At 44.4% G+C, this 27,711-nt stretch overlaps 2 protein-coding genes across 11 annotated transcripts in view; one reads left to right on the top strand and one right to left on the bottom strand.

Moving 5' to 3' along the window:
* LRRC37A (leucine rich repeat containing 37A) overlaps window positions 1-20,936 on the top strand; it is a 44,806-nt gene extending 23,870 nt beyond the window's left edge. The window contains 9 exon segments of the mRNA XM_063598978.1: window positions 5,333-5,404; window positions 5,965-6,039; window positions 11,439-11,557; window positions 13,487-15,000; window positions 15,567-15,671; window positions 18,541-18,590; window positions 20,289-20,343; window positions 20,422-20,561; window positions 20,667-20,936. Of these exon segments, the coding sequence (XP_063455048.1) occupies window positions 5,333-5,404; window positions 5,965-6,039; window positions 11,439-11,557; window positions 13,487-15,000; window positions 15,567-15,671; window positions 18,541-18,590; window positions 20,289-20,343; window positions 20,422-20,561; window positions 20,667-20,724 (2,188 nt within the window). The 3' untranslated portion in view covers window positions 20,725-20,936.
* The window catches only part of ARL17A (ADP ribosylation factor like GTPase 17A), a 66,783-nt gene that overhangs the window by 18,555 nt on the left and 20,517 nt on the right, over window positions 1-27,711 (bottom strand). For 3 of the 10 annotated variants that reach the window (XM_063598980.1, XM_063598981.1, XM_063598979.1), the window contains exon 4: window positions 25,301-25,566. The exons of 1 other annotated variant lie outside the window; for it this stretch is intronic. In XM_063598980.1, the coding sequence (XP_063455050.1) occupies window positions 25,301-25,566 (266 nt within the window). 6 more of the 10 variants (XM_003804809.7, XM_034941598.4, XM_034941600.3 and 3 more) reach the window with 6 other exon arrangements.

Genomic DNA, 27,711 nt, shown 5'->3' with positions numbered 1-27,711 from the left:
GGCCAGGCGGGGGCTGGCCCCCACCTCCCTCCCGGACGGGGCAGCTGGCTGGGCGGGGGCTGCCCCCCACCTCCCTCCCGGACGGGGCGGCTGCCGGGCGGAGGGGCTCCTCACTTCTCAGACGGGGCGGCTGCTGGGCGGGGGGGCTCCTCACTTCTCAGACGGGGCGGCCAGGCAGAAACGCTCCTCACCTCCCAGATGGGGTTGCGGCCGGGCAGAGGCGCTCCTCACATCCCAGACGGGCATGCCCAGTTATTTTTAAATTTTTTGTAGAGACAGGGTTTTACTCTATTGCCAGTGCTGGTATCCAACTCCTGGCTTCAAGCAATTCTTGAGCCTCAAGCCTCCCAAGGTACTGGGAGTACAGGTGTGAGCAACCATGCCCAGCACCTGCATTGTTTTTGAAGAGAAATTAGCTATTAATCTTATTGAGGATCCCTTATATGTGATGAGTTGTTTTTCTCTTGCTGCTTTCAAGATATTCTGTCTTTGGCTTCTGTCAGTTTGATTACAGTATGTTTAGATGTGGATCCCTCAGTTTTTCCTACCTGTAGTTCCTTGAGCTTCTTGAATATGCAGATTGTTTTTCATCATGTTTGGGAAGTTTGGGGCCATCATTTCTTCAAATATGCTTTCTCCTTTTTTCTGTTTTTCGTCTCCTGGGACGCTCATTATGTGTACGTTAGTAAGCTTGATGATGTGTTCCACAAACAGGTCTCTGAGATTCCATTCACTTTCATTCATTTTTATTTCTGTTCCTCAGAGTAAACAATCTCAATTAACCTTTAAGTTCCCCATTCTGTCTTCAGCCTGCTGTAATGTGCCATTGAGAACCTCTAATAATTTTTCCATTTCAGTTACCATACTTTTCAACTCTAGAATTTCTATTTGACTCCTTTTTATGGTTTCTATCTCTTTATCGATATTCTCTATTTGATGAGACATTGCTTTCATACTTTCCTTTAGTTCTCTAGTCTACAGAACTGAATCGTTTCTCTTATCTCTTTGAACATATTTTAAATAACTGAATTAAATCCTTCTCTAGGCCAGGCATGGTGGCTCGTGCCTATAATCCCAGCACTTTGGGAGGCTGAGGCTGAGGTTGAGGCTGAGGCCAGGAGTTCAAGACCACCCTGGGTAACTTTGCAAGACTCCACCTATAAAAAATAAAAAAATCTTTGTCTAGTAAGTCTAACATCTGGTCCTTCTCAGGGACAATTTCTGCTTATTTCTCCCCCAACCATGTGTTTGGGCCATACTTTGTTTCCTTGCATCTTTCATAAATGTTTGTTAAAAATTGAATATTTTAAATAATATAATGTAGCAATTCTCAAAATCAGATCCATGCTGCCAGGGTTTGGTGTTACTCCTGCTTGTGTTAGTAGTTGCTATTTATTTAGTGACTTTTCTGAACTTCTTCTGTAAAGTCTCGCATTATATGTCATGTGTTCCCACTAAAGTTCCTCCTCGGTTAGCTAACCGATCAGGTAATGATTAAATGAAGATTTACTTAAATTCTTGGAACTGATAAGTCTCCTAGTTTTTGCCAAGGGGCTCTGTGTACATGTTGGGGCATACCTTCAGCACTCAGCTAGACAATTTACAGCCATGCCTTAGCTTTCACTTCTTGCTTGTGCAGAACCTCAAGGTGTCAGCCAGGGGTGAGAGTTTATGAACTTAGTAGGTCTTTCCTGACCATGCTGACAGTCTGCCCTATGCATGCGCATGACATTCCAAATTGCCAGGAATGTGTCTTATGGACTTCTAGTTTCCCAAGCATATATCAGAGTGTTTCAAATTCCTGTGGACATCTTATTCCTCAGCTTTTCCTATTAAGCTTTTTGATTAGGCTTTTTTCCCCCAAACTGTTATTCATTGCCGAATACAGTTGCCATGTTAAAACACTTGTCTGTAATTGTTTTCCAAAAACACCCTCTGTGGAGAGGCTTTAGCACTAGACAGCTTTCATTCTGGTCAAATAAAGACAAACCTTTCAAATGAGGTCTTCCAGGGAACCACCAGACAGATGACATCATGACAGTTAACTGAGAATAAGGCTTTGAAGGAGCTCCAGCTCCATTCTGCTCCCTCTGGTTGGGGATGTGGGCTGTTTTCCAAGGCGACTACTGAGCTAGAGAGTGAGGAATGGTCTAAGGCAAGTTAACACAAATCTCACTGTTCTTACAGAAATTTTTCTTGAATAAATGCTCCTTGGGTTGCTGCAAGACTTTGGTTACATTTCTAGAGTTCTGAAAAAGTTTATTCTGGTCAATTTTTTTTTTTTTTTTTTTTTGCTATTTTTTTGGTATTTGTTGCTTTTATGAAGGGATGAATTTTTGGATGTCTCTTTTTTTTTTTTTTTTTTTTGAGACAGAGTCTCACTCTGTTGCCCAGGCTGGAGTGCAGTGGCGTAATCTCATCTCACTGCAAGCTCCACCTCCCGGGTTCACACAATTCTCCTGCCTCAGCCTCCCGAGTAGTTGGGACTACAGGCGCCTGCCACCACGCCCAGCTAATTTTTGTATATTTAGTACAGACGGGGTTTCGCCTTGTTAGCCAGGATGGTCTCGATCCCCTGACCTCGTGATCCGCCTGCCTCGGCCTCCCAAAGTGCTGGGATTACAGGCGTGAGCCACCGCGCCCAGCCCGGATGTCTTTATTCCACCATTTTCACTGATGTCACTTACAACATGATTTTAAATCTCTGAAGGCTCACTAGGCACATGCCTGTAGTCCCAGATACTCGGGACGCAAAGGAAGAAGGATCCTTTGAGTCCAGGAATTCTGGGCTGTAGCATGCTATGCTGATTGGGTGTCCGGACTAAGTTCAGCATCAGTATGGTGACCTCCCGGGAAAAGGAGACCATCAGGTTGCCTAAAAAGGGGTGTGCCAGCCCAGTTCAGGAATAGAGCAGGTCAAAACTCCCATGCTGATCACTAGTGGGATCATGGCTGTGAATAGCCACTGCTCTCCAGCCTGGGCAACAAAGTGAGTGAGAATGTGTCTCTTAAAAAAAAAAGTCTCATTGACCATAGACTAATTAACTATTTTAATCATGGGAAATGATTAGGGGAAAGACCTAAAAAGAGAAACTGTAATCCACTTTTTTTTGCTCTATCGCCCAGGCTGGAGTACAGTGGCTTGATCTTGGCTCACTGCAACCTCCGCCTCCCGGGTTCAAGCAATTCTCCTGCCTCAGCCTCTGAAACAGCTGGAATTACAGGCAAGCACTGCCGTGCCCTGCTAATGAGAAATTGTAATTCTCATAGAGGTCCTCCCAGAGTAGAAGAAGGTTGAAAGGCACTTCTGTATTTAGTCTTCTCACAATTAAGGCTGGGCCCAGTGGCTCACACCAGCACTTTGGGAGGCCAAGGCAGGCGGATCACTTGAGATCAGGAGTTCAAGACCAGCCTGGCAAACATGGTGAAACTCCCATCTGTACTAAAAACACAAAAAATAGCCAGGCGTGGTGGTGCGTGCCTATAGTCCCAGCTATTTGGGAGACTGAGGAAGGAGGATTACCTGAGCTTGGGAAGAGGAGGTTGCAGTGAGCCAAGATCATGCCACTGCACTCCAGCCTGGTCAATGGGGTAAGACCCTGTTTGGGTGGGGAGGGGAGGGGAGTGGAGGGGAGAGGAGAAAGGAAAGGAAAGAAAATAGAAGAAAGGGGGAGGGAAGGAAGGAAGGAAAAAGAGAGAGAAAAAGAATGAAGAACGAAAGTAAAAATTTTTTAAAAAGCTAAGGTTAAAATAAACCCTTTTTCTTCATACAGATTAAACACATGAGTTCACATTACAGCTTTGCTGCTTAATAGCTTGGTGACCTAGGACAAGTTATATAACCTCTCTGTGCCTCAGTTTCCTCATTTAAACATAGGGCAATAATAATATCTACCACATAAGGTATTTGCTGATCACAAATACCTGGCAACCCAGTAGATACTCACTGTAATAATTATTATTTTTATAATTTCTGCCTAAGTACAAAGATGATTCTTGGGTTAACCTAAAGGTAGATTTTCTTTTATTTCTTCCTGTTTCTTTTATTTTTCTTGTTCACCTTAAAGAATTAAAAAGAAAATCGATTCCAGCATTTTGGAATAAAAATTTGCATCAAAATCAATTTATTCATTTTATTGACATATGAACAAAATGTCATTTGTTTATTCAATAAACATTTGTTAAATGCCTAATACATTTCAGACATCATGCCAGGCACGGGGATGACAGGGCATGGTGGCGGGCACCTGTAATCCCAGCTACTTGGGAGGCTAAAGCAGGAGAATTGCTTGAACCTGGGAGGTGGAGATTGCAGTGAGCCAAGATTGCTCCACTGCACTCCAGCCTGGGCGACAGAGTGAGACTCCGTCTCAGAAAAAAAAAAAAAAAAAAATGTGGTCTCTGCCCTCAAAGCGCTTATAGTCCAGGAGCCTGACAAGTGGACAGGTGATTACATGCAATGTAAGAAAGGCTGTGATGTCATACAAGAAGACAAGTGGGAGTATGGTTTTGACCAGTTCCTCCTCTTAGATTTATTCCTTCTTCTTTGGCTATAAAGCAAAAGAATTGGTCCTATTTTTTTTTAACTGTGCAAATTAAACCATAAATTTTAAAAACTTTATAAAGATAAAAGACAAGCAGCCAGCCGCAGTGGCTTATGCCAGTAATCCTATCAGTTTGGGAGGCTGAGGCAGGTAGATCACCTGAGGTCAAGAGTTCAAAACCAGCCTGGCCAACATGGTAAAACCCCGTCTCTACTAAAAATACAAAAATTAGCTGGGCGTGGTGGTGGGTGCCTGTAATCCCAGCTACTCGGAAGGCTGAGGCAGAACAGGAGAATCACTTGAACCTGGGAGGCGGAGGTTGCAGTGAGCCAAGATCGAGCCATTGCACTCCAGCCTGGGCAACAAGAGCGAGACTCCATCTCAAAAAAAAAAAAAAAAAAAATAGATGAACAACTTGAATTATGATGAGCAACTTGAATTATGGAGGATGCTAGAAATACTGTTTCCTCCACAGTCAGGGCTTCCTACCAACATACTCACTTTTAGGGTTTTTGACCTGAAAAGTTCTGTGGCATATTTTTTCTTTGCTATCCACCTTTTTTTTCCTTGTAGTTCTTCCCCGCGTTCTATCCTTTATCTTCTAGAGACCTTGGTAGTTCCCATAGGAATAGTGCTTTACGGAGTCTAATGGTGATTTCTTAGGTAAAGACAGGAAACATTTTTTTCTTTTTTACCTACAAGTTCCATATCAAAAAATGAATGTAAACTTTTCATGCAGTTTTACACATTGAAAATGCAGGTTATTTTAATTCCATTCCATTTTTCAGAATTCTCAATCACAATCCTCTGACAACTGTTGAAGATCCGTATCTCTTTAAATTGCCAGCATTAAAATATCTGTAAGTACTATAGTACTCTCATGAGTCAAGAGATGATTTATGCTTTTTAAATTTCTCATCAAAGCTTAAGTATTTTGCATTTAGGCTAAAATGTCATAATTTAAATTTTAACTGGGTTATTGAAAAAAAGTTAATGGCGAAGAAAAAAATTAAGAGGATGTATAATGGTCAAGACAGCCAGCAGGGGAAGAGAACAGCATTGAAGAACCAATATAGATTTGGAACATGTAGACACATGGAGGAATATTATTTAACCAAGAAAGCAAAGGGGAAAAGGTGTTCATTATTCTAAAAATAAAGAAAAGAGTAAATAAGATGGTGAGTGCAATATGAAAATGAGAAGATAATGGTAAAAAAAAAAAAAGTGTAAGTTCTGCTCTTGAGTATCATTAATTTGATGATGCAAATCAACTTTAATTTCTTTAATAAGAGCTCCCTGGAATTCTACAGCAAATAAACTCTTGAGCTGGCTTGTTTAATAGAGAAGCCAAAATTGAATTGTTAAGTACAGAATTTTTTATTGGGGCTCATATCATGAATGTTTCGGCTTTCTTCTTCAGAGACATGGGAACAACGCTAGTCCCACTTACAACACTTAAGAACATTCTCATGATGACTGTTGAACTGGAAAAACTGTAAGTTATTTTTTTCTGAGATTTATTTTTACTTAGTTGGTTCTTTAGGTTTGTTTTATTATTTTCTTAGGTTCATTGAGGTATAATTTTCATATAGTAACATTCACGCTTTTTAAGTGTACAGTTTGATGAGTCTGACAAATGTATAGTTACATAACCACCACCACATTCCCAATATAAAGCATTTCTGATGCCCCAAAAAGGCCCCTCCTGTCCCTTTGTAGGCAATCCCATCCTCCCACCATCAGCCCCTGTTAGCTACTAATCTGATTTCTGTTCCTATACTTTTGCCTTTTCCAGAATGTCTTATAAATGAAATCATATAGCACGTAGCCTCTTGTGTTTGGCTCCTTTCACAAAGCCTAATTTTTTTTTTGTTTTTGAAATGGAATCTCACTCTGTCGCCCAGGCTGCAGTGCAGCGGCATGACCTAGGCTCACTGCAACCTCCACCTCCCAGGTTCAAGTGGTTCTCCTGCCTCAGCCTTCCGAGTAGCTGGGATTACAGGCGCATGCCACCACACCTGGCTAATTTTTGTATTTTTAGTAGAGACAAGGTTTCGCCATGTTGGCCAGGGTGGTTTCGAACTTCTGACCTCAAGTGATCCGCCTGCCTCAGCCTCCCAAAGTGCTAGGATTACAGACAAGATCCACCTTGCCTGGCCTCACTCAGCAGAATTTTTTTTGAGATTATGCTACCATCCATGTTGTTGCAGCTGTATCACTACAGCTGGCCCTCCATATCTGCAGGTTCCTCATCCATAGATTCAACGAACCATGGATGGAGAATATTTGGAAAAAATAAAATATATAAAACAACAATACAACAATAAAAACAGTAGAAAATTTAAAATACAGTATGATTATGTACATACCATTTACACTGTATTAGGTACTTAGAGTATACCTGAGGCTGTATACAAACATTATGTCATTTCATAAAAAAGATCTCAGCATCTGCGGACTTTGGTATCTGCAGGGGGTCCTGGAGCCAATCCCCTGCAGACACCGAGGGACAACTGTTCACTCCTTTTTATTGCTGAGTAGTATTCTGGTTGTGTGGAAATGCCATCTCTACTAAAAATGCACAAATTAGGCAGGTGTGGTGGCACACGCCTGTAATCCCAGCTACTCAGGAGGCTGAGGCACGAGAAGTGCTTGAACTTGAGAGGTGGAGGTTGCAATGAGCCGAGATTGCACCACTGCACTCTAACCTGGGTGACAGAGTGGGACTCTGTCTAAAAAAAAAAAGTAAGAAATAAAAATGTTATCTGAAGAGCAGAAGTTTTTAATTTTGACCAGCTTTAAGTTAGCATTTTTTTCTTAAATGGCTTGTGATTTTTTGTTTCTTACTTAAGAAATCTTTAAGAACCTGTTGTCTAATCCAGCATCTAAAAGATTTTCTCCTATGTCTTCTCCCAGAAATGATACACATTTAGGTCTATGATCCATTTTGAGTTAATTTGCATATGTGATGTATCTTTTTTATTTTTTATTTTTTTGTAGAAATGAGGTCTCAGTATGTTCCCCAGGCTGGTCTCGGACTCCTGGTCTCAAGTGATCCTCCTGCCTCACCTCCCAGAGTGCTGAGATTACAGGCATGAGACACCGTGCCTGGCCTTCTTTGCAGGATATATCAGCCAGGTGTGGTGGCACACGCCTGTAGTCCCAGCTACTAGGGAACCTGAGTCAGGAGGATCACTTGAACCCAGGAGGTGGAGGTTGCAGTGAGCCAAGATGGCACCACTGCACTCCAGCTTGGGTGACAGAGCAATACCCTGTCTAAAAATATATATATATATACATATATATATGTATATATATACATATATATGTATATATATACATATATATATGCATATATATATGTATGTACGTGTATATATGTATATATATGCCTGCAGGGCCCTATTGTGAGTTTGTTACACAATTTACTGCAACTTCAATTGTGCCACCAGCCCCCACAATATGGCAAGCTAAATAGAGACTCAGTTATGCTAGGGCTGGTTGAGGGCATTATGCAAGATTAGCATGGAAAGGGCCCTTCATTTAGCACTCTGCTCCGTTCATTTTTGTCAGGTCACTTTCTTATCTTCACCAGGTTGTCGGATCTCTTTTACTGCTCTAGCCTCACTTTCCTCAGCCTCCTGCAGCATCTTCCCCGTCAGATGGATCCCTTCCTCTCTGGATGAATTCCCCTTCATTGACCAGCTTTCTCACTTAGTTCTCTAAGATAGTGAGGATCTGTCTGCTTTTTTCTTGACCATTATTGGATAGGAAAAATGCTCTCATCCTCTGTAATGATTTGTCACCAAGGCCATAAAGACATTGAACTGTCTTATGGGAGTTCATTATTGGAAGTCTTCAGGAGTTTACACATTTATGTACAAAGTAAGTAGGCCAGCTCATTTGAGTCTTGGCTGATGTGTAATGATCTTTCATGTGTATTGAAAAATTATTCTCAAGTATACCTCAGGTCATTTACAGTCTCAAAGATTTGTCAGTATACTTTAAAACAATCCTGGGAACAGTTCTAGATTGAAGGAGACTAAAGAATCATGTACTAAGTGTAATGTCTGATGTTTGATTAGATTGTGAATTTTTTAAGCCATGTTATGATTGGGACAATTGTGAAAATGTGTATACGGACCGCATAGTAGACAATCATAATATGAAGTTCCATTGAGTGATGATAGTCCTCTGGTTATGTCAGAGAATGCCTTGGTTCTTAGGGGCTGCACACTGAAGTCTTCAATGGTGAAGGGTCATTATGTCTGCAACTGACTCTCAAATGGTTTTGTCCAGAAAATGTATAGACATACACACACGGAAAGCAAATGTGGCAAAGTATTAGCAACTATTGATTCCAGATGAAAGTTATACAGGTGTTCATTATACCATTTGAAAATGTTTCCCAGCCATCCTAAGGCTTAAAGGAAAAAAAGAAAATGTTTAAAATAAAAAGTTGGGGGCAGAAAAAGAATAACAAAAATTTTGGGCTCATGCCTGTAATCCCAGCACTTTGGGAGGCCAAAGAGAGAGGGTTGCTTGTGCCCAGGAGTTCGAGACCAGCCTGGACAACATGGTGAAACCCCATTTCTACAAAATATACAAAAATTAGCCAGGTGTGGTGGCACACACCTGTAGTTCTAGCTACTCAGGAGGCTGAGGTGGGAGGATCACTTGAGCACAGGAGGCAGAGGCTGCAGTGAGCCAAGATTGCACCACTGCACTCAGCCTGTGTAACAGAGCGAGACCCGGCCTCAACATAAACAAAAGAAACACCTTTGTGGCAGAGGTAAGGTTGCTATACAACAAAATGCTGGGTTACGGTTCCGGGTCCATTCCATATGAAGATCAGAGGCTTCCACTGGACCCAAAGGAATAATACTAGTCACTTGTGATTGTTCCTCTGTAGGTTTGAAAGATGTCTCAGGCCAACTTATTGGATGCAGTTTTAATCTAAAACTCTATACATTGTACCCCCAACTCATAGACTTCTTGTATCCATGAAACCCTCTTCTGTTTTCACAGTCTCAATATGGCCCCAATAAAGCCATCCTTTTGGAGGACTCAGAAAAGGCCCCCCACAACCTCTGCAACATAATAATTATAGTTAACTCTTATTGAGCACTGACTGTGCACCAGGCATTTTTCAGGTATTGATTCATTTGATCCTCAAAATTCATTAGAGGTAGGTACTATTATAATGACAAGGCCAAGGAACAGAGATTAAACAATTTGCCCAAATTCACATTATTAGCAGAGCTGAGATTGAAGCATAGTCTGGCTATGGAATCTGTATTCTTAATGACCATGCTATACTGCCTAAGATTAACCTTTTACTTCAGTTACAGGGATTGTTTTTATCTCTCTGAAAGTGCCCCCAATAAGCCACAACAATAAATTAATCAATTGTCTCGGTTACCTCTTTTGCCCAAATTTACGTATTGAAAAAAATTCAAACAAGCCAGAAAGATGAAAGAATAGTACAGAATCCAATCAAAGATCAGGCACTGCATGTCATGTCTTCATTTCCTTTAATCTAAAACGTGCCTCTACTTTCTTTGATCTTTCATGACATTGGCATTTTTTAAGAGTCAAAGATAGTTGTCTTGTAAATTGTCCCACAATCCGGATTTGTCTGTTTCCTCATGATGAAATTCAAGTTAAGCATTTTTGGGAAAAATACTGCATAGGTGATGTATCCCTCCTGCCTCGTAACCACAGATGGCCTGTAATACTAAGTTTGATCACTTGACTAAGGTGATCTTCCAGATCTCTCCATTGTAATTATTTTGCTGGGTACAGTGGCTCCCACTTGTAATCCCAGCACTTTGGAAGGCCGAGGTGGGAGGATTGCTTGAGCCCAGGAGTTCTACACCAGCCTGAGCAACATGGGGAAACTCTGTCACTACTGAAAATACAAAAGTACAAAAAAAAAAAAAAAAAATTAGCTGGGCATGGTGGTGCAAGCCTATACTCCCAGCTACTCAGGAGGCTGAATTTGGAGGATCCCTTGAGCCCAGGGGGGTTGAGGCTGCATTGAGGTATAATTTTGCCACTGTATTTCAGCCTGGGTGACAAAATAAAAATAAAAATAAAAATAAATAATTTTCCCCTTGGTAATTAATAAATAATCTGTGGGTTGTTACTTTGAGTTCAGTGAAGATCCTGTTCTCAAATGTTTTTTCACCCAAATGTGCATCAATGATAACCCTTGTCTGAATGAATTTGTATTACACTGACGGTTGCAAAGTGACACTTTTAAAAATTCTGTCATTCCTTCTACATTTACTAGCTGGCATTATTTCATTGAAGAAGAACTCCCCCTCTTTCAATATCACTCTTCGTGGATTCTTCTTTATATTAAATATGTTGTAACTTATTGTTGTTATTCTTCTGAATGCTCAAATTGTCCAGATTTGACCAATGCAGTCTTTGTTATTTTTTAACTCCGCAATCCAGGTTAAACTAAGCTATTTTTAATGCCCAGAGTAATTTATAATATTTCCCACTCCCAACAGGAATTGAGAAAGGGACTCCAGAAGTTGGGGGCTTATTCAGACTTCTTAAAAGTCTACCTTCTTCCTCTGTACTTTCAGCCCAAAGTGAGACTTTTGAATTGGGAAGAGATACTTCTGAAACTACTAATCACTGTCACCCAATTCTAATCCCAACCATCTTTATTCTAGGCATACCCTACTCACTGCCATGCTTACCCTTCAGTTGGGCACTTTTGTCCTCCTTCCTATTGGCCTTCTGGTTCCTACCCAACTGTCCAGTCCATAGGCTTCAATGACACCTTTTTCCCACCCCTGTGGTAGCGTTGGCTGCCTCCTTTACCTACTCAAGTAACCGCTTTACCGCTAATTTATTGCTCTCTGTTTTCATCTATAGGATCTTACCTAGCCATATGGCCTGCTGCCTCTGCCAATTTAAAAACAGCATTGAGGCTGTCTGCAAGACAGTCAAGCTGCATTGCAACAGTGCATGTCTGACAAACACCACACATTGTCGTGAGTCCAAATTGCATGGTGATAAATTGTTACATTAAGTATTTGTTTTTAAACTTCTTATTTTTAATGATGATAAAATTTTAAGCTAATGACATAATTGCTTTATTTTTATTTACTCATTCAGAGTTAAACTCCCTCAATTTCTGAACTACTCCCTTGCTGAGAGTCAGGTTCTCAGTTACTATTACAAAATTTAATAATAGAACTGTTCCATATGCACAAAGGACCAAGACAAAGGAATGGGAAGGCTAGGGAATAACATTAACATCCACACACTGTGTACTGTGCTCTCTGCTTGATGCTTTGCCCACAGTGATAATTTCTTCATATAGTGCAATGTAGTTTGTAAGGTGGTTTTAAATTCATGAGGTCTCAAGTACTCTCTGCCTTACAGGACAGATGTAGATACGGTTTTGGTTTTTCCGTTTTTACAGTTTTATAAGAGTACAAGTGATGCTGTTTTATTTGAAGCCTGAGAGCTTCTGGTTCCATAACCAGAAATTGCTACCTGGCTCTTCTAATGGAATGGAGGGCTTTTCCATTCTTAGACCATCCAACTCTGAACTTGCTCCGAATCTCAAACCTTTCTGTTCACAGAACAAACGCTCAAGGGCTTTCAAGAGTGTTTCTGTAGATTAGGTTTATTAGCATCAACTTCATGACTTCTAAAATGTGACTGCTTTCATGTCCAGATAGCTTGAATACAGGTATCTACCAGTGATATGGGGTGGATAATTAATAATGCTTGGTTACATAAAGTCAGTGTTGCTTATTTTTCAAAACTTTTTTTTTTTTTAACCAATTATGTTATTCCCTTCTCCCCAAGAAGTGGGCAGAAAAGCTTTGTTAACCTCCTTTTACAGATGAGGAAAAACAAGATCAGAGGTGCTAAGTGCTGTAGCCTAGTGCCAGGTCTTCTGGCCCCAATTCTGGGTTCTCCCCAAGCCCATGTTTCTTCCCCTTTCTCACAATCTTTACTTCTTCCTCTGACCCTCACCACCACCCAAAGTACTTTTAATTCTGGAAAAGAAACCCACCTGCACACTGGCACACCTGACCTTCATGCAGTCAGAAGCTTTGGATGATTCCCCATCCAAAATATTAGAGATGAAATGAAAGCAAAGTAGGCATCTAACAAAAGTTGCTTTTTCCCTTCTGCATTTTAGGACCTCAAGTAATGTTTATCCAGAAACTGCTATCATACCAGGGATTCATTGTGTATTTAACAACATAGGCATACAATCTGGCAAATTTGAAAAACTCTTAACATACACCCCAAATCCCTGCCCAAATTTAAGAACTAGGGTGGACACAGTGCGTTTTTCCATGTCGCATCTTCTGTGATGGGGCTACGATATGTGGGAGCAGAGAATGGGGAGGGTGGAGCGCATGCCAGATGAGGATCTATCAGCAATGGGAGGGGGCCTCCACTTTAGCATCTCCACCCTGCTCCTCTCAGAGGACCGCCTTTCATTGCATTTAGCTGTGATGGTAGCACGAACACAGGTGCACCGAGGACGAGGAGAGCAGGAGCCTTGTGCTCTCTCTGCATCTGAGGCAGGACAGCACAGGGTACGGAGCAGTCTGCAGAGAGGCCAGCTCATCAGGGAAGCACTTGTCTTCCACCTTGGGCTTTGACTGAGCACTGGGCAATTGGCCTCTGGGGATCAACGAAATAATCCTAAACAGAGTTACTCTATGTCACACTATGGAATGTTCCAAGTAGGTGGCCGTGTTTTCAAAAGATGTATTTTCTCCTTTTGTTGTTGCCATTTCATAGGTTTAGGATTGGGTGTGTGTTTCTCCTCTCTGAATGGCACTCGAATGTTTGCTGACTCCTACTCTGTGTGACTGGGGTGTACAGCTATGGACTGATGCATCCCATCCCATCATCTTTCATGATCAAAGCAGTCTCTTCTTTTTTGACAGCTGAAGAAGCATCTGTAGGGAATCCAGAAGGAGCGTTCATGAAGGTGTTACAAACCCGGAAGAATTACGCAAGCACTGAGCTGATTGTTGAGCCGGAGGAGCCCTCAGACAGCAGTGGCATCAACTTGTCAGGCTTTGGGAGTGAGCAGCTAGACACCAATGACGAGAGTGATTTTATCAGTACACTAAGTCACATCTTGCCTTATTTGTCAGCGGCAAACCTAGATGTGAAATCACTGTTACTACCGTTCATTAAACTGCCAACCACAGGAAACAGCCTGGCAAAGATTCAAACTGTAGGCCAAAACCGGCAGAGAGTGAATAGAGTCCTCATGGGCCCAAGGAGCATCCAGAAAAGGCACTTCAAAGAGGTAGGAAGGCAGAGCATCAGGAGGGAACAGGGTGCCCAGGCATCTGTAGAGAACGCTGCCGAAGAAAAAAGGCTCCGGAGTCCAGCCCCAAGGGAGCTGGAACAGCCTCACACACAGCAGGGGCCTGAGAAGTTAGTGGGAAACGCCGTCTACACCAAGCCTTCGTTCACCCAAGAGCATAAGGCAGCAGTCTCTGTGCTGAAACCCTTCTCCAAGGGCACGCCTTCTACCTCCAGCCCTGCAAAAGCCCTACCACAGGTGAGAGACATTTCTATTTCCATTTTAGAAAGTGCAAAGGCTAGAGTTACAAATACGAAGACTTCTAAACCAATCGTACATTCCAGAAAAAAATACCGCTTTCACAAAACTCGCTCCCGTGTGACCCACAGAACACCCAAGGTCAAAAAGAGTCCAAAGGTCAGAAAGAAAAGTTATCTGAGTAGACTGATGCTCGCAAACAGGCTTCCATTCTCTGCAGCAAAGAGCCTCATAAATTCCCCTTCACAAGGGGCTTTTTCATCCTTAGGAGACCTGAGTCCTCAAGAAAACCCTTTTCTGGAAGTATCTGCTCCTTCAGAACATTTTATAGAAAACAATAATACAAAAGACACAACTGCAAGAAATGCCTTTGGAGAAAATGTTTTTATGGAAAACACTAACATGCCAGAAGGAACCATCTCTGAAAACACAAACTACAATCATCCTCCTGAGGCAGATTCCGCTGGGACTGCATTCAACTTAGGGCCAACTGTTAAACAAACTGAGACAAAATGGGAATACAACAACGTGGGCACTGACCTGTCCCCCGAGCCCAAAAGCTTCAATTACCCATTGCTCTCGTCCCCAGGTGATCAGTTGGAAATTCAGCTAACCCAGCAGCTACAGTCCCTTATCCCCAACAACAATGTGAGAAGGCTCATTGCTCATGTTATCCGGACCTTGAAGATGGACTGCTCTGGGGCCCATGTGCAAGTGACCTGTGCCAAGCTCATCTCCAGGACAGGCCACCTGATGAAGCTTCTCAGTGGGCAGCAGGAAGTAAAGGCATCCAAGATAGAATGGGATACGGACCAATGGAAGACTGAGAACTACATTAATGAGAGCACGGAAGCCCAGAGTGAACAGAAAGAGAAGTCGCTTGAGGTGAGGACCACACAGAAACATGAGACCCAGATTTCCCATCATTTAGCATATCCCAGGAAAGTGCCCACACAGAAGAATCTGGGACTCCCAGGCCATAGCTTATCTTGGCCATGTAACTTTGGTCATGACAGTGATCTCCCACTTTGCTCATGTAGAGAGTGAAATAGATTAGGGCACAAGATGAACTGTAGGCCGGGGGTGGTAGCTCACACCTGTAATCTCAGCACTTTGGGAGGCCAAGGTGGGTGGATTACTTGAAGTCAGGAGTTTGAGACCAGCTTGGCCAACATAGTGAAAGCCTGTCTCCACAAAAAATAACAAAATTAGCTAGGTTGATGACACATGCCTGTAGTCCCAGCTACTTGGGAGGCTGAGGTGGGAGGATCACCTGAGCCCAGGGAGGTCGAGTCTAGTGAACGGTGATTGCACCACTGTACCCCAGCCTGGGTGACAGAGTGAGACCCTCTTTCAAAAAAATAAAAAAGAACCTGTAAGCTACTCACCTGGAATACTGGGGTTTTGAATAGTTAGCTCTCATTGTGGTGTTTTTTTTTTTTTTTTTTTAGCTCACAAAAGAAGTTCCAGGATATGGCTATACCACCAAACTCATCGTGGCATTAATTGTGACTGGAATACTAACGATTTTGATTATACTTTTCTGCCTCATTGTGGTAAGGGCAATAATTAATTCAGGTTTTCAGAATGCAGTCCTGTCTTTGTGTGGATTCAGAGCTCACAAACTGAAAACCAAAGCCACTTTCCCACCTGCTGCTACTTGACATACTTCTTCAGTCATTTAAGGCTGAGGTGTATGCTTTGTTCTTTTACTGCAGTGTATATTTCAGGATTTTTAAAGGATCCTCGCTTCCAGATCTCTGTGAATTAAAACCAAGTTAATCCCACTAGACTATTTTAAGAAGTCGATATAATAGCAAAATTTCTCCCACCCAAAACTATGTCAACAATTGGATGTACTCCCCAAGTCACCCTTACTCTGCCACTAATTTATTTCCTTGTTGCTGAACTGATGAGAGAGGTATAATCTCCACCCTCAAGGAGTTGTCATCACCCTGGAGAGGAAGGAGAGAGCCAAAAGACAGAAGTATTGTCTTGTAGACTTATTAGATTTACACAGTATGGTCCTCCAGTGTGTAAGGCATTGTCTAAATAGGTCCAGTTAAAGCACTACAGAGTAGCCATCTTTTACAAAAATTGTTGGCCACATTTTTAAGTTCACAGGTGAGGGGGAACGTCTCATACTCTAGCCCTCCTGAGCCTAGACCCTCTGTGAGATGTGTCACCATTTCTTGGACACCATGTGAGACATTCCCCCTCAGATTAGAGATGCTCAGCTTGCATCAACTTATCTAAAGCCTACATCTGGCTACTCTGGGGCAAGTCCTGTTTACAGTGCCCATTCCTGGAGCTTGCCTCTGTCTTTTGTTCGATTACATGATGTATTACTTTTCCCAACAGGCCAGTGCTAGCATATTGGAAGAGTGATTTAATAAAGCTGGCAACCTGGACGCTATGCCACCAGTCCAACCTTATTTGCCTCATTTACCATTTCCATTATTGTGGCAGCCCTCCATTCCAGCCACAGCAGCCCCTACCATACCCCAGTCACACCACCCGCATTTCTGCTTTTGTCTGTGTGTTTGTCCATCTAAAATGCCCTTATTTCACTCTGCCTGTGGGAGTCCTATGCATCTCTCAAAAGCCAACCCAAGTTCATCTTTCTTCTTGACACCTTCCCTGAATATTCCAGCCCTGCTGAGCCTAGTCCCTTTGTGAGATTTGTCACCATTTCTTGGACACCATATGAGAGACTTCAGAGGCTGAAGTGGGAGGATCGCTTGAGCCTGGGAAGTCGAGGATGCAGTGAGCTGTGGTCGTACCACTGCACTCTAGCCTGGGCAACACAGCGAGGCCCTGTCTTAAAAACAGCCACCACCAAAAACTATCTTGGGATTTGAATAGGATTACGTTAAATTTGTAGATTAATTTGAGAATTTACATCTGTACGACATTCTAGGAACGTGCTATCTCATGTCATGTATTCATTTCTTGTTAATGTCTTTCAGAAGAGCTTTAGTGTTTCCATATATAGATCTTATACATCTTTTGTTAGATAAAAGATCTTTGTATTTTTGTTCCTAAATTCTTCATACATTTGTATTGCCATTGTAAATGGGATCTTTCTTCCATTTTCTAATTAGTTATTGGTGGTACATGGGAAAAGTATTTGAGGTTTGTGTGCTGATTTCTTGATTTTGTAGATAGCCACTGTATTGAATTCTCATTACTTCCAGTAAAATCTTAGTTGATTCTCTTAGGCTTCTTTGGCTAACATTTATCATTTAATATGCAAATAATGATAGTTTTGTCTCTTCCTTTCCAATACTTCTACTCTTTCCTTCCTTTCCCTTTTCCCTTTCCTTTTTTTCCCCTTCTCAGGGCCTTGTTGTCACCCAGGCTGGAGAGCAATGGTGTGACCTAGCTCACTGTAACATCAAACTCCTGGGCTTAAGGGATCCTCCTGCCTCAGCTTCCTGAGTGGCTGGGACTACAGGCAGGCAGCTAATTAAAAAATGTGTTCGTAGAGACAAGGTCTTGCTATGTTGCCCAGGCTGGTTTTCCTGCCACTTCAGAGGAAGGACTCAGGTTTCCTTTTTCTCCTACTTTTAAGAGTTTTTATTAGGAATTATCTGTTGAATGTTATCTAAAACAGTCAATAAAATGTATTAAGTGCCAGCTGCATGCAAGACCCTAAGTTAGATACAGTCAGCCCTCTTCATCAGCAGGTCCACATCTTCAGATTCAACTAGATCAGGCTGAATATTTGAAGAAAAAAAAAAAATAAAAATACAAACAGAAAGTACAATATAACAACTGTCAACAATGTACAATATGTATACATTTTATTAGTGATGACTTAAATTACATGGGGCCAGGCATGGTGGCTCACACTTGTAATCCCAACACATTGGGAGGCCAACCTGGGCAGCATAGTGAGACCTTGTCTTTATTAAAAATTAAAAAAAAAATAGCCAGGTGTGGTAGTATGCACCTGTAGTCTCAGCTACTCAAGAGGCTGAGGTGGGCGGATCACTGGAGCCCAGGAGGTTGAGGCTACAGTGAGCTGTGATCGTGACACCGCACTCCATCCTGAGTAACAGAGGATGACACTGCACTCCAGCGTAAGCAACAGAGGGCAATCCTGTCGCTAAGTAAATAAAGTATAGGGGGGATGCGTGTTGGTTATAAGCAAATACTACACCATTATATGTAAGGGATTGAGCATGCACAGATTCTGGTATGGTGTGGGGGCGGTATCCTAGAACCAATCCCCCGCAAGATAGCAAGGATGACTGAACTATGGAAGAATCAAAGCAGTGTTACACAGCATACAATTCCTGTCTTCAAAAAAGTTACCTCATCAGGTAGATGAGACTTATAATGAATAAAAGGAATCAATACAGATTTGGAGACGGTGGTTGTTGTCATAGATAATCTTAATTGCGTTTTCTTCTAAAACAGATATGTTGTCACCGAAGGTCATTACAAGAAGATGAAGAAGGATTCTCAAGGTAAATATTAGTCTGGTGATTTTTTTTTTCTTTCTTTTGAGACGGAGTTTCCCTCTTATTGCCAGGCTGGAGTGCAATGACGTGATCTCGGCTCACAGCAACCTCCACTTCCCAGGTTCAAGCGATTCTCCTGCCTCAGCCTCCCGAGTAGCTGGGATTACAGGCGTGCACCACCACTAGTCTCGCGACGTTTTAATTAGAATTTTAGAATTAGAGGAGGGCTTAGAACTCTGCCCTCATTTTTCAGTGAAGAAACTGCCCAAGACAGGACAAATACTTACTTACCCTAATGCTTAGCCTGGCTCCAGTGAAATTAGCTCCCCAGCCAAAGCTGAGCTGGATGGAACTAACAAGGACACACCTGCTGTCCCCAGCCCTTTCGGGAGGTGGGGAGGGATAGGAAGGAGAAAGGTTTTGGTGCCTATTGCTGCTGATGGTGGGCATCAGGCCAGGCCAGGGGCCTTCTTGGAGGCTCTGGGAAAGGGGAAGGGAAGGCCACCGGGTGTGAGAGAGAGGGCACTTGTCTCCTTCAAGGCTGATGGAAGGTAGGATATGTGAGTCCTTCCTCTTAAGTGGCAGGAAACAGTATTTTCTCTTTTATTTTTTTCCCCTGGATACTAGAACTGAGGAAACACTATTTTCTCATCTTACTGGTTTTTGGGCTCCTACTCTATTCCTTTTACGCAAACCTCACAGAATTTTAACCAGAAAGGCCAGGCAGGATGGCTCACGCCTGTAATCACAGCTCTTTGGGATCACTTGAGGTTAGGAGCTCGTGACCAGCCTGACCAACATGGTGAAACCCCATCTCTACTAAAAATACTAAATTAGCTGGGTGTGGTGGCGCAGGCCTGTAATCCCAGCTACTTGGGAGGCTGAGGCAGGAGAACTGCTTGAAGCCAGGAGGCGCAGGTTGCAGGGAGCCAAGATAGCACCATTGCACTCCAGCCTGGGGAACAAGAGCAAAACTGTCTCAAATAAAAAAAAAAACAACAAAAAAGAATTTTAACTACGGAGACCTTAGACAGTAGTTTGTCCTTTTATGACAGGAAAACTGAGAAAGAGAAAGGGAGAGTGTCTTTCCCCATGGTCACACAATGCACTCTGCCTTTTCCTATTTTATTCACATTCAAAAAGAATGTTGTGCTTTAAGCTGATTTCACAGCTCACTCACTCATCAGCGACAGCCAGCCGTATGAAGACTGTGAGATAGAGAACTTGGCTAGCTGCACTCAGGCATTTGCTTGAGGTGATCCAACTTATAGAATAAAGTACCTAGAAAAGGAAGAACAACTTCATCTCCCATCCCCCGTCAAATGATGCCTGTGAGACTAAGTCCGAAGGGGACTGATATAAAATGCTTCTGCCCAGCATGGTTGTGCAGTTTGTTCACTGCACAAGGGCACTTGGCCAAGGGGGTGAGTGGGACTGAACATCCTGCTCCTGCTCCATGCTGAGCCACATACAAAGTCCCCCCAGTATATTGTGGGGCCCTTCTGGACAGACATGGAGAGCTTCTGAAAGTCCCACATGCATGGAATTATTTTCAAGACCCCAGGTATGTGGTCTGTGGTGGTTCTTCTCCCTGTGATTATGGACTGAGATACTCATTTAGTCCTAGTAAGACCAGAGAAGTACATTGTGAGATACGTGGGAAATGGCTGCATCACTCACTGTCTTGTGCATGTGTCTCCCCAGGGGCATTTTCAGATTTCTGCCAGGGAGGAGATGCTCTTCGCGAAGGGAGAGTCAGGTACATTGGAGGATTCATTGCTGTGGCCAGGGAAAGCAGAGGACATGCAAAATTAATATTTCCCTTTCTATCTTCTAGGATGGACTTTTCCCATTCCGACAGCCGCTCTGGCTTAAAGATATGTACAAACCTCTCAGTGCCACGAGAGTAAATAATCACGCATGGAAGCTGCACAAGAAGTCATCTAATGAGGACAAGATCCTCAACAGGGACCCCGGGTAAATGACGGACCCTCACAGTTCCCATCTAAAATGAGGAGGGGGTGAGAAGCTTAATTGCTCCTTTCAAGAATGAAAACCTTGGCATTGTTATTCTTATCCCAGGGACAGCGAAGCCCCAACAGAGAAGGAGGAGGAGAGTGAAGCCGAAGCCCTGCCATAGGAGGAGAACCCAGCCCACCTCAGGCCTCCTGAAAAAACACAGAGCCTAAACAACGGCCATCATAAAAGCAGGACTGAAGCCAGCGGCCCACGCATCCACAGAGGCAGTGGGCAGAGCAAGCACAGGGCCATCATTTCCTCCCTTGTTTCCCAGTCTAATTAGTCACCCAGACCTGAAAACAATTAAATACCATTGTTTTTGGTGCCCTCTCCCTTGGTTCATCAAGCACCAGTCATATAATACCACATACTTGAACTCCTGCCCACAGGGGACCTCCCGTCTCCTGGCCCCTATCATAGGATCACTGGGCCTACCTGCACTGTGGGGCCAAGCCCTGTCTTTTTCCCAAGCCCTCAAGCACACGCATGAATGTTCATCCAGACTTGGTAGGGGGCTTTTCACCCTTACAAGATGGCAAAAGATTCACATTGCTTTTTTTAAAATTTGTTTTTCTTTTTAAAAATCCCAACCCTTGGATAGCAGGGAGGTGGCTGGAGGGGTAGGGTCAAGAAGAGTGTATGAGAACAGTAATTTCCCAAGACTGCCCTCTGCGGGACTGTATTTCAGAAAACATACTGGTGGGGCTACCTCTCCATTCACATGTACTGCCCTAGCCTCTCCCCATCCCCGGCTGATGCACATCCATAACTGCACTGTTCCATAACAGCAGTAGCATGTTGCAGAAGGCGCAAGGATTCCTCCACTCCATCTTCAAAGAAAAAGTCGCTAATAAATCACATTTGGTAGGTTGGTGAACGTTAAACACGTTAGTGAGCAAAAGAAAATAGGAATGAACAAGAATTGGTCATCATCTATCTACCTAACTGAACACAAATGAACTCTGGCAGTTCGGTAATAGGAGGTAAAGAACCGCGCTAATTGCAGAACAGCAGCCCCCCTACCTTCCCAGGAGCAGTGTGACTGGGAAGCAGCCCCGTGTGTGTGCTGGTGCGGGTTCTAAGCAAAGTGAGCTGCCCATCAGTTCTGATGAGTTTGCTGATGCTAGACATATGACATCTGTTCTCTTGCTGCCTGCCCCAGTTATCTCCCAAAGTTCTTTACTGAGAATGAGAAGCATCTTTCTCTGTGTGGTGACTTCAGTAGGCCAACAAATATTTGAGTTTAAAGCACAAGACTAAATAGTCATAGGCAGAGCAGCGCTACCATTTACAATTTGCGTACTTGATGCTAAACCGTGGGTTAGGCATTTTACAGTCATATCATCTAGCCCAGCAATTCATGGAAGCATAGTTGTTAAAATCATCTGACACTTTTGGAGGCCGAGGTGGGCGGATCACGAGGTCAGGAGATCGAGACCATCCTGGCTAACATGGTGAAACCCTGTCTCCACTAAAAATACAAAAAAATTAGCCGGGCGTGGTGGCAGGAGCCTGTAGTCCCAGCTACTCGGGAAGCTGAGGCAGGAGAATGGTGTGAACCTGGAAGGTGGAGCTTGCAGTGAGCCGAGCTCACACCACTGCACTCCAGCCTGGGCAAGAGAATGAGACTCCATCTCAAAAAAAAAAATCATCATCTGACAGATAAGGACACAGGGCTCGAAGAACGTAGGTGACCTGCCCAAAGTGCCCAAAGCCTCACATCCAAAGCGACAAATTAGGGTTTTAAGCTAGCACTGTTAGACTTCAAAGCCTCTCAACCATTCTGCTGCCCTGCTGTAGGGCATAGGGAGATGGGGGGATAAGCCATGGTTGCCATCAAAGAAAGAGTTAATATAACAATAACATGCGGATGGTGAGGATGATGGCAGCTGCTGTTTATTGGTACCAGCTGTGGTCCAGGTACAGCGCTAAGCACTTTAATTACACTGTTAAGTCATCAGGACAGAAGCTCCCCACACCAGCTCTAATAGGGGTTGGACATAAGCAGGGAGCTGACAAGAAGCCAAGACAAGGCCGGGTGCAGTGACTCATGCTTGTAATCCCAGCACTTTGGGAGGCTGAGGTAGGTGGACCACCTGAGGCAGGAGTTCAAGACCACCCCGGCCAACATGGCAAAACCCTGTCTCTACTAAAAATTACAAAAATTAGCTGGGGGTGGTGATGCACGCCTGTAATCCCAGTTACTCAGGAAGCTGAAGGAGGGAGAATTGCCTGAACCTGGGAGGCGGAGCTTGCAGTGAGCTTATAATGGGCCACTGCACACTAGCCTGGGCAACAGAGCGAGATTCCATCTCAAAAAAAAAAAAAAAAAGCCAACACTAGAGATCCTTGCACTGCTGGGCTCCCAAAGTCTGGATTCCAAGCACCTCCAGGTTTCTATTTTGGCATATTTACATAATTTCACATTTCGATGCTTATAATTTTTTTATATAACAAGAAAATTTTATGCATCTCAAATGTGTACATTTTTTTTTTTCAGACAGGGTCTTGATCTGTCACCCAGGCTGGAGTGCAGTGGTGCATTCATAGCTCACTGCTGCCTCAAGCTCTTGGGCTCCAAAGATCCTCCTACCTCAGCCTCCAGAGCTGGGGATCTACAGGCGCGTACCACCATGCCCAGCTACAATTCTTATTATTCCCAAATGCCACCCCACCATATTTCTAAAAACTCCCAAAGAAAGATTCTACTTTGCCCAGTTTGTCCTCAATTGAGCAGTTTTGTCTAAGCCCAGAGTTTCTGCTGGGCCAGAGTATGAATGAGCTGTCTCTCCCTGGCTGGTGCCCATGCCCGCCTGTAGCCTGGGACGGGGAGTGGCGCCCAGGGTCAGGTGGAACAAAACATGACTGCCTAGGGCTGCCTCTGTCTCCATCTCACTGATCGCAAATCACAGCTCAGACAGCCAGCTCTTAAGTGAGACCTGAGTGCCAGAGAGAGGTGGATACAAGGCCAACAGTTACTAAATGAATGAAAATTGTGATTCCGATGAAGCCTGCCAGAGAAATAAAGCATTTTTTAAAGGATGGAAATAAGGCGATATCTGATTAGGGCAAACATGATGCAGACAAGAAATGCACCGGTTCAGAGGAGGGAAGGTCAGGCTGCCTGGGGAGAGTCCACGAAAAGGATGGAACGTGCCAGATGCTATGCCTGGTGCTGGGAAAGAGTTGACTAGTCCAGCATCCCTTTCCTCAAAGCAGGGGCTCCTAGACTGGGGGGAGGGCTGGACATCTGAATACATCCTGAGGAGACAGTGTGGGACAGCATGGTGGCAGTGGAGCCAGCCGTGGTTCTGCTCTTGGTCGACTGGAAAGGAGTAGATGTAAGGGATGGTTTAGAAGAAGGGAAGTGGAAGAAAAGTTTTCTGAGCTGACAAGAAGGAAGGAAAGGCCTTCTAGAAGGACACTAAAAAGGCAGAGAAGCCCTAAGCAGAGTGAGCACCAGACTCCACAGGTTAAGGGCTCAGTCACACAGGACCATCCCCATGTCAGACCCCAGGTGCAAGGCCAAGCATCACCTATGCATCTGACCAACTGGCTATAAATTGGAGGTCCCCACAACTCCCTCCTCAGGTTTGAACATTTGCTAGAACAGCTCATGGAACCCAGGAAAACAGTTTTCTTACTATTGCTGATTTATTACAAAGGATATTTTAAAGGACACAAATGATGAAGCCAGATGAAGAGATACACAGGGTGAGGTCTGGAAGGGTCCTTGTGGAGTTGGGGTGCACCACTCTCCTGGAACATGGATGTGTTCGCCAACCCGGAAGCTCTCCAAGTCCTGTCTTTCAAGGAGTTTTCTGGAGGCTTTATCACGTAGGCATGATTGAGCTCCAGCTCCACTCCCCACCCCAGAGGATGGGGAATGGGGCTGACAGCACAACGCTTCCAAACATAGGTCTTTTTGGTGACCAGTCCCCAAATAAGGAGCCCACCAAGAGTCACCTCATGAGAACAAAGGACGCTTCTATCACCCAGAAAATTCCAAGGGATTTAGGAGCTCTGTATCAGGAACCAGGTTTAAGGACCAAATGTTAGAACAAAAGATGTGCAACCATAAAAAACAGCAAGATCATGTCTTTTGCAGGAACACAGATGGAGCTAGAGGCCATTATCCTCAGCAAACTAAGACACGAACAGAAAACCAAATACTGTATGTTCTTATAAGTGGGAGCAAAATGATGAGAACTCATAAACAATAGACACTGGGCCCTACCTGAGGGTGGAGGGTGGGAGGAGGGAGAGGAGCAGAAAAAACTATTGGGTACTAGGCTTGGTACCTGGGTGATGAAATAATCTGTACAACAAACCGCCGTGACACAAGTTTAGCTATATAACGAACGTGCATATGTACCCCCTAACCTAAAAGAAAAGTTTAAAAAGGAAAAAACACCTAGGAGAAAAGAAAAATGATAAACTAACAAAGGACAATGCTCTTAGCACCGCCATCATTCAGGAATTTCCAAGGGTTTTAGGAGCTTTGTGTTAGGAACTGGGGGCAGAGACCAAATATATATTTCTTCTTATGTTACACTACCCCAGATAGGAAAACAGAAATTAGATATTTCAAACAAAAAAGGGTTGTATATAGGCAATTAGTGCTTATCACTGGAGGGGCTAGAGGTGGTGAAGGTTGTGGGGATGGGGTTGCACCACTGGCTTTCAGGCTACTTTACCACAGCTGATTTCCAGAGGATGGAAGAAGTCAGGAAACTTGGGAAACTGCTGCTGAGGTCCTTGTAGCCCCACGGTCCCCAGGCTGGTGACTGGTGGGGGAGTATGGAGTCCAGCTGACCACCAGAGCCTGCACACCTGCTGCTATGGGGGAGGAAAGGATGACTTCTACCTCCTTTCCACATTCCAAATTCCACGTGACTACATTTTATTGGCAGCACCCCGCTGGCAAGCGAGCCTTGATGTGTGCTTCCTGGGCTTCCGGCACCTGCACAGAAAGGGGTGAAATGAGTGTCACGAGCAGCCACCACTCTGCATCACACCTCCACATCCAGGTGTGCTGGAGAGCCCCACTTACACCTGGAGGTGTCCTGGCGCCCTACCCACTTTTGGTAGGTGTTTGGGTGTCTGAGGCTTTGCAAAAGAAGAAGGCGGGGAGTCTACGGTGGAGTCACATGGTGGAGACCTAGCTAAGTCAGAGGCCTGGAGAGGTGTCACTAGCTGGGCAGCAGGTAACACACAATCATCCTGAGCTGATTGGAGAAACACCTGGGATTGATTCAGAGTTTTTTCTGGAATGTTTTCACTGGAATGAAAGCTGAGCGGTCTGCAGGCCATATAGTATTGGAGAAAACTTAGCCCTCATTGAAAAAGGCTGCCAGAGAAAAGGTATCCACAGGGAAATTCAGGAGTTTTGTTTGTTTTTTCTTTTCTTTTCTTTTTTTTTTAAGGTGGAGTTTTGCTCTTGTTGCTCAGTCTGGAATGCAATGGCACGATCTCAGCTCACTGCATCCTCTGCCTCCTGGGTTCAAGCAAGTCTCCTGCCTCAGCCTCCCTAGTAGCTGGGGTTACAGGCATGCATCACCATGCCCGGCTAATTTTTGTATTTTTAGTAGAGACGGGGTTTCACCATGTTGGTCAGACTGGTCTCGAACTCCTGACCTCAGGTAATCCACCCGTCCTGGCCTCCCAAAGGGCTAAGATTACAGGTGCGAGCTACCGCGCCTGGCTTGTTTTGGGTTTTGGGGTTTTTTTGTGTTTTGTTTGTTTGTTTGTTTGTTTTTGGAGACAGTCTCTGTCACCCAGGCTGGAGTGCAGTAGCATGATCTCGGTTGACTGCAACCTCTGCCTTCCGGGTTCCAGTGATTCTCCTGCCTCAGCCTCCCGAATAGATGGGATTACACGCACCCACCACCATGCCCGGCCAATTTTTTTTTTTCTCTAAAAACAGTTTCACCATGTTGGCCAGGCTAGTCTTGAACTTCTGACCTCAAGTGATCCGCTCACCTTGGCCTCCCAAAGTGCTGGGATTACAGGCATGAGTCACTGTGCCCCGCCAGGAAATTCAGTTTCTGAAAATACACCTGTGGATCTCTAGCCTTGAACATCCTTGGATGCTGCTTTAAATGACTGATCCTCAATGCCTCCCTTCTAACTCACACTCCCCTATATCAATCTCCCAGAAAAAGGGACCTCTTTTATTTTTTATTTTATTTTTATTTTTTTTCAGAGACGGGCCTCAATTTGTTGCCCAGGCTGGTTTTGAACTCCTGGCCTCAAGTGATCCTCCCGCCTTGGTCTCTCAAGGTACTGGGATTACAGGTGGGAGTCCCCGCACCCGGCAAAGCCTACATTAAACCCTTTTATGCACACTCGGCGGTACTGCAGAGAGGGCAGGGAGGAAGCAGAGGTGCCCTGGCATCTTCAGTTGGAGGTGAGCAGGGCGCTGAGGGTGGGAGAGGCCCGGCGCCTGGGGATGGGAGGCAGGACCGCACCTTCACAGGGACACTTCCACCCTACCCCGGAGGTCAGGGCCTCTCGCCCAGCTCTGGCTCTGAGGTCCTGGAGGGAGGGAGATGCTTTTGCGACTCAGAAGATTGGGGGAGGGCCACCCCCATTCGAGAAGAGTGAAAATCCTGAGCCTGAAGAAGTGGAACCGGTTGGAGCCGAGGCTTTAGAGGATGGCGTTCGAAAGAGGGTCTGGCGCCGCCCTGTGGACCGTTCGGGCTCGCAGGGCCGAAGGCTCCGAAGACTGAGACCTGTGAACCATGGGGAGGCTCCATGCGGATGGGGGCCACAGCCCCCGCCAGAGCCCCCACACTAGCCCTGGACTTCTCCACTGGCTTACGACATGAGAGCTCAATAAGCTCCTTATTTAACGCACTGTTGTATCAGGTCCCTGTGGGAGCCACTGGTTCTTTAGCCTAATAAAGGAGCAGGTGCACGCACTGGATTGGTGAGCTACCGCCACTGCAACGCGTCCTAATCAACCATCCTAAACGGCGGCTGGAACAAGGTTCTCGCAGGCCTGTGCTTGGGCTTGAACGCTGGTCCAGCCGCTGCGCTCTGTGGCTCCCTGTAGGCCTGCGGATCGGCCAGGGGGCTCCGTTCCTTTTGGGCGGAGGCTGAAGAA

The sequence above is a fragment of the Pan paniscus genome, chromosome 19, assembly GCF_029289425.2.
Source record: "Pan paniscus chromosome 19, NHGRI_mPanPan1-v2.0_pri, whole genome shotgun sequence".
Classification (NCBI taxonomy): domain Eukaryota; kingdom Metazoa; phylum Chordata; class Mammalia; order Primates; family Hominidae; genus Pan; species Pan paniscus.
Note: the sequence above shows the minus strand (reverse complement) of the source record. Positions and strands in the feature narration are given on the sequence as shown.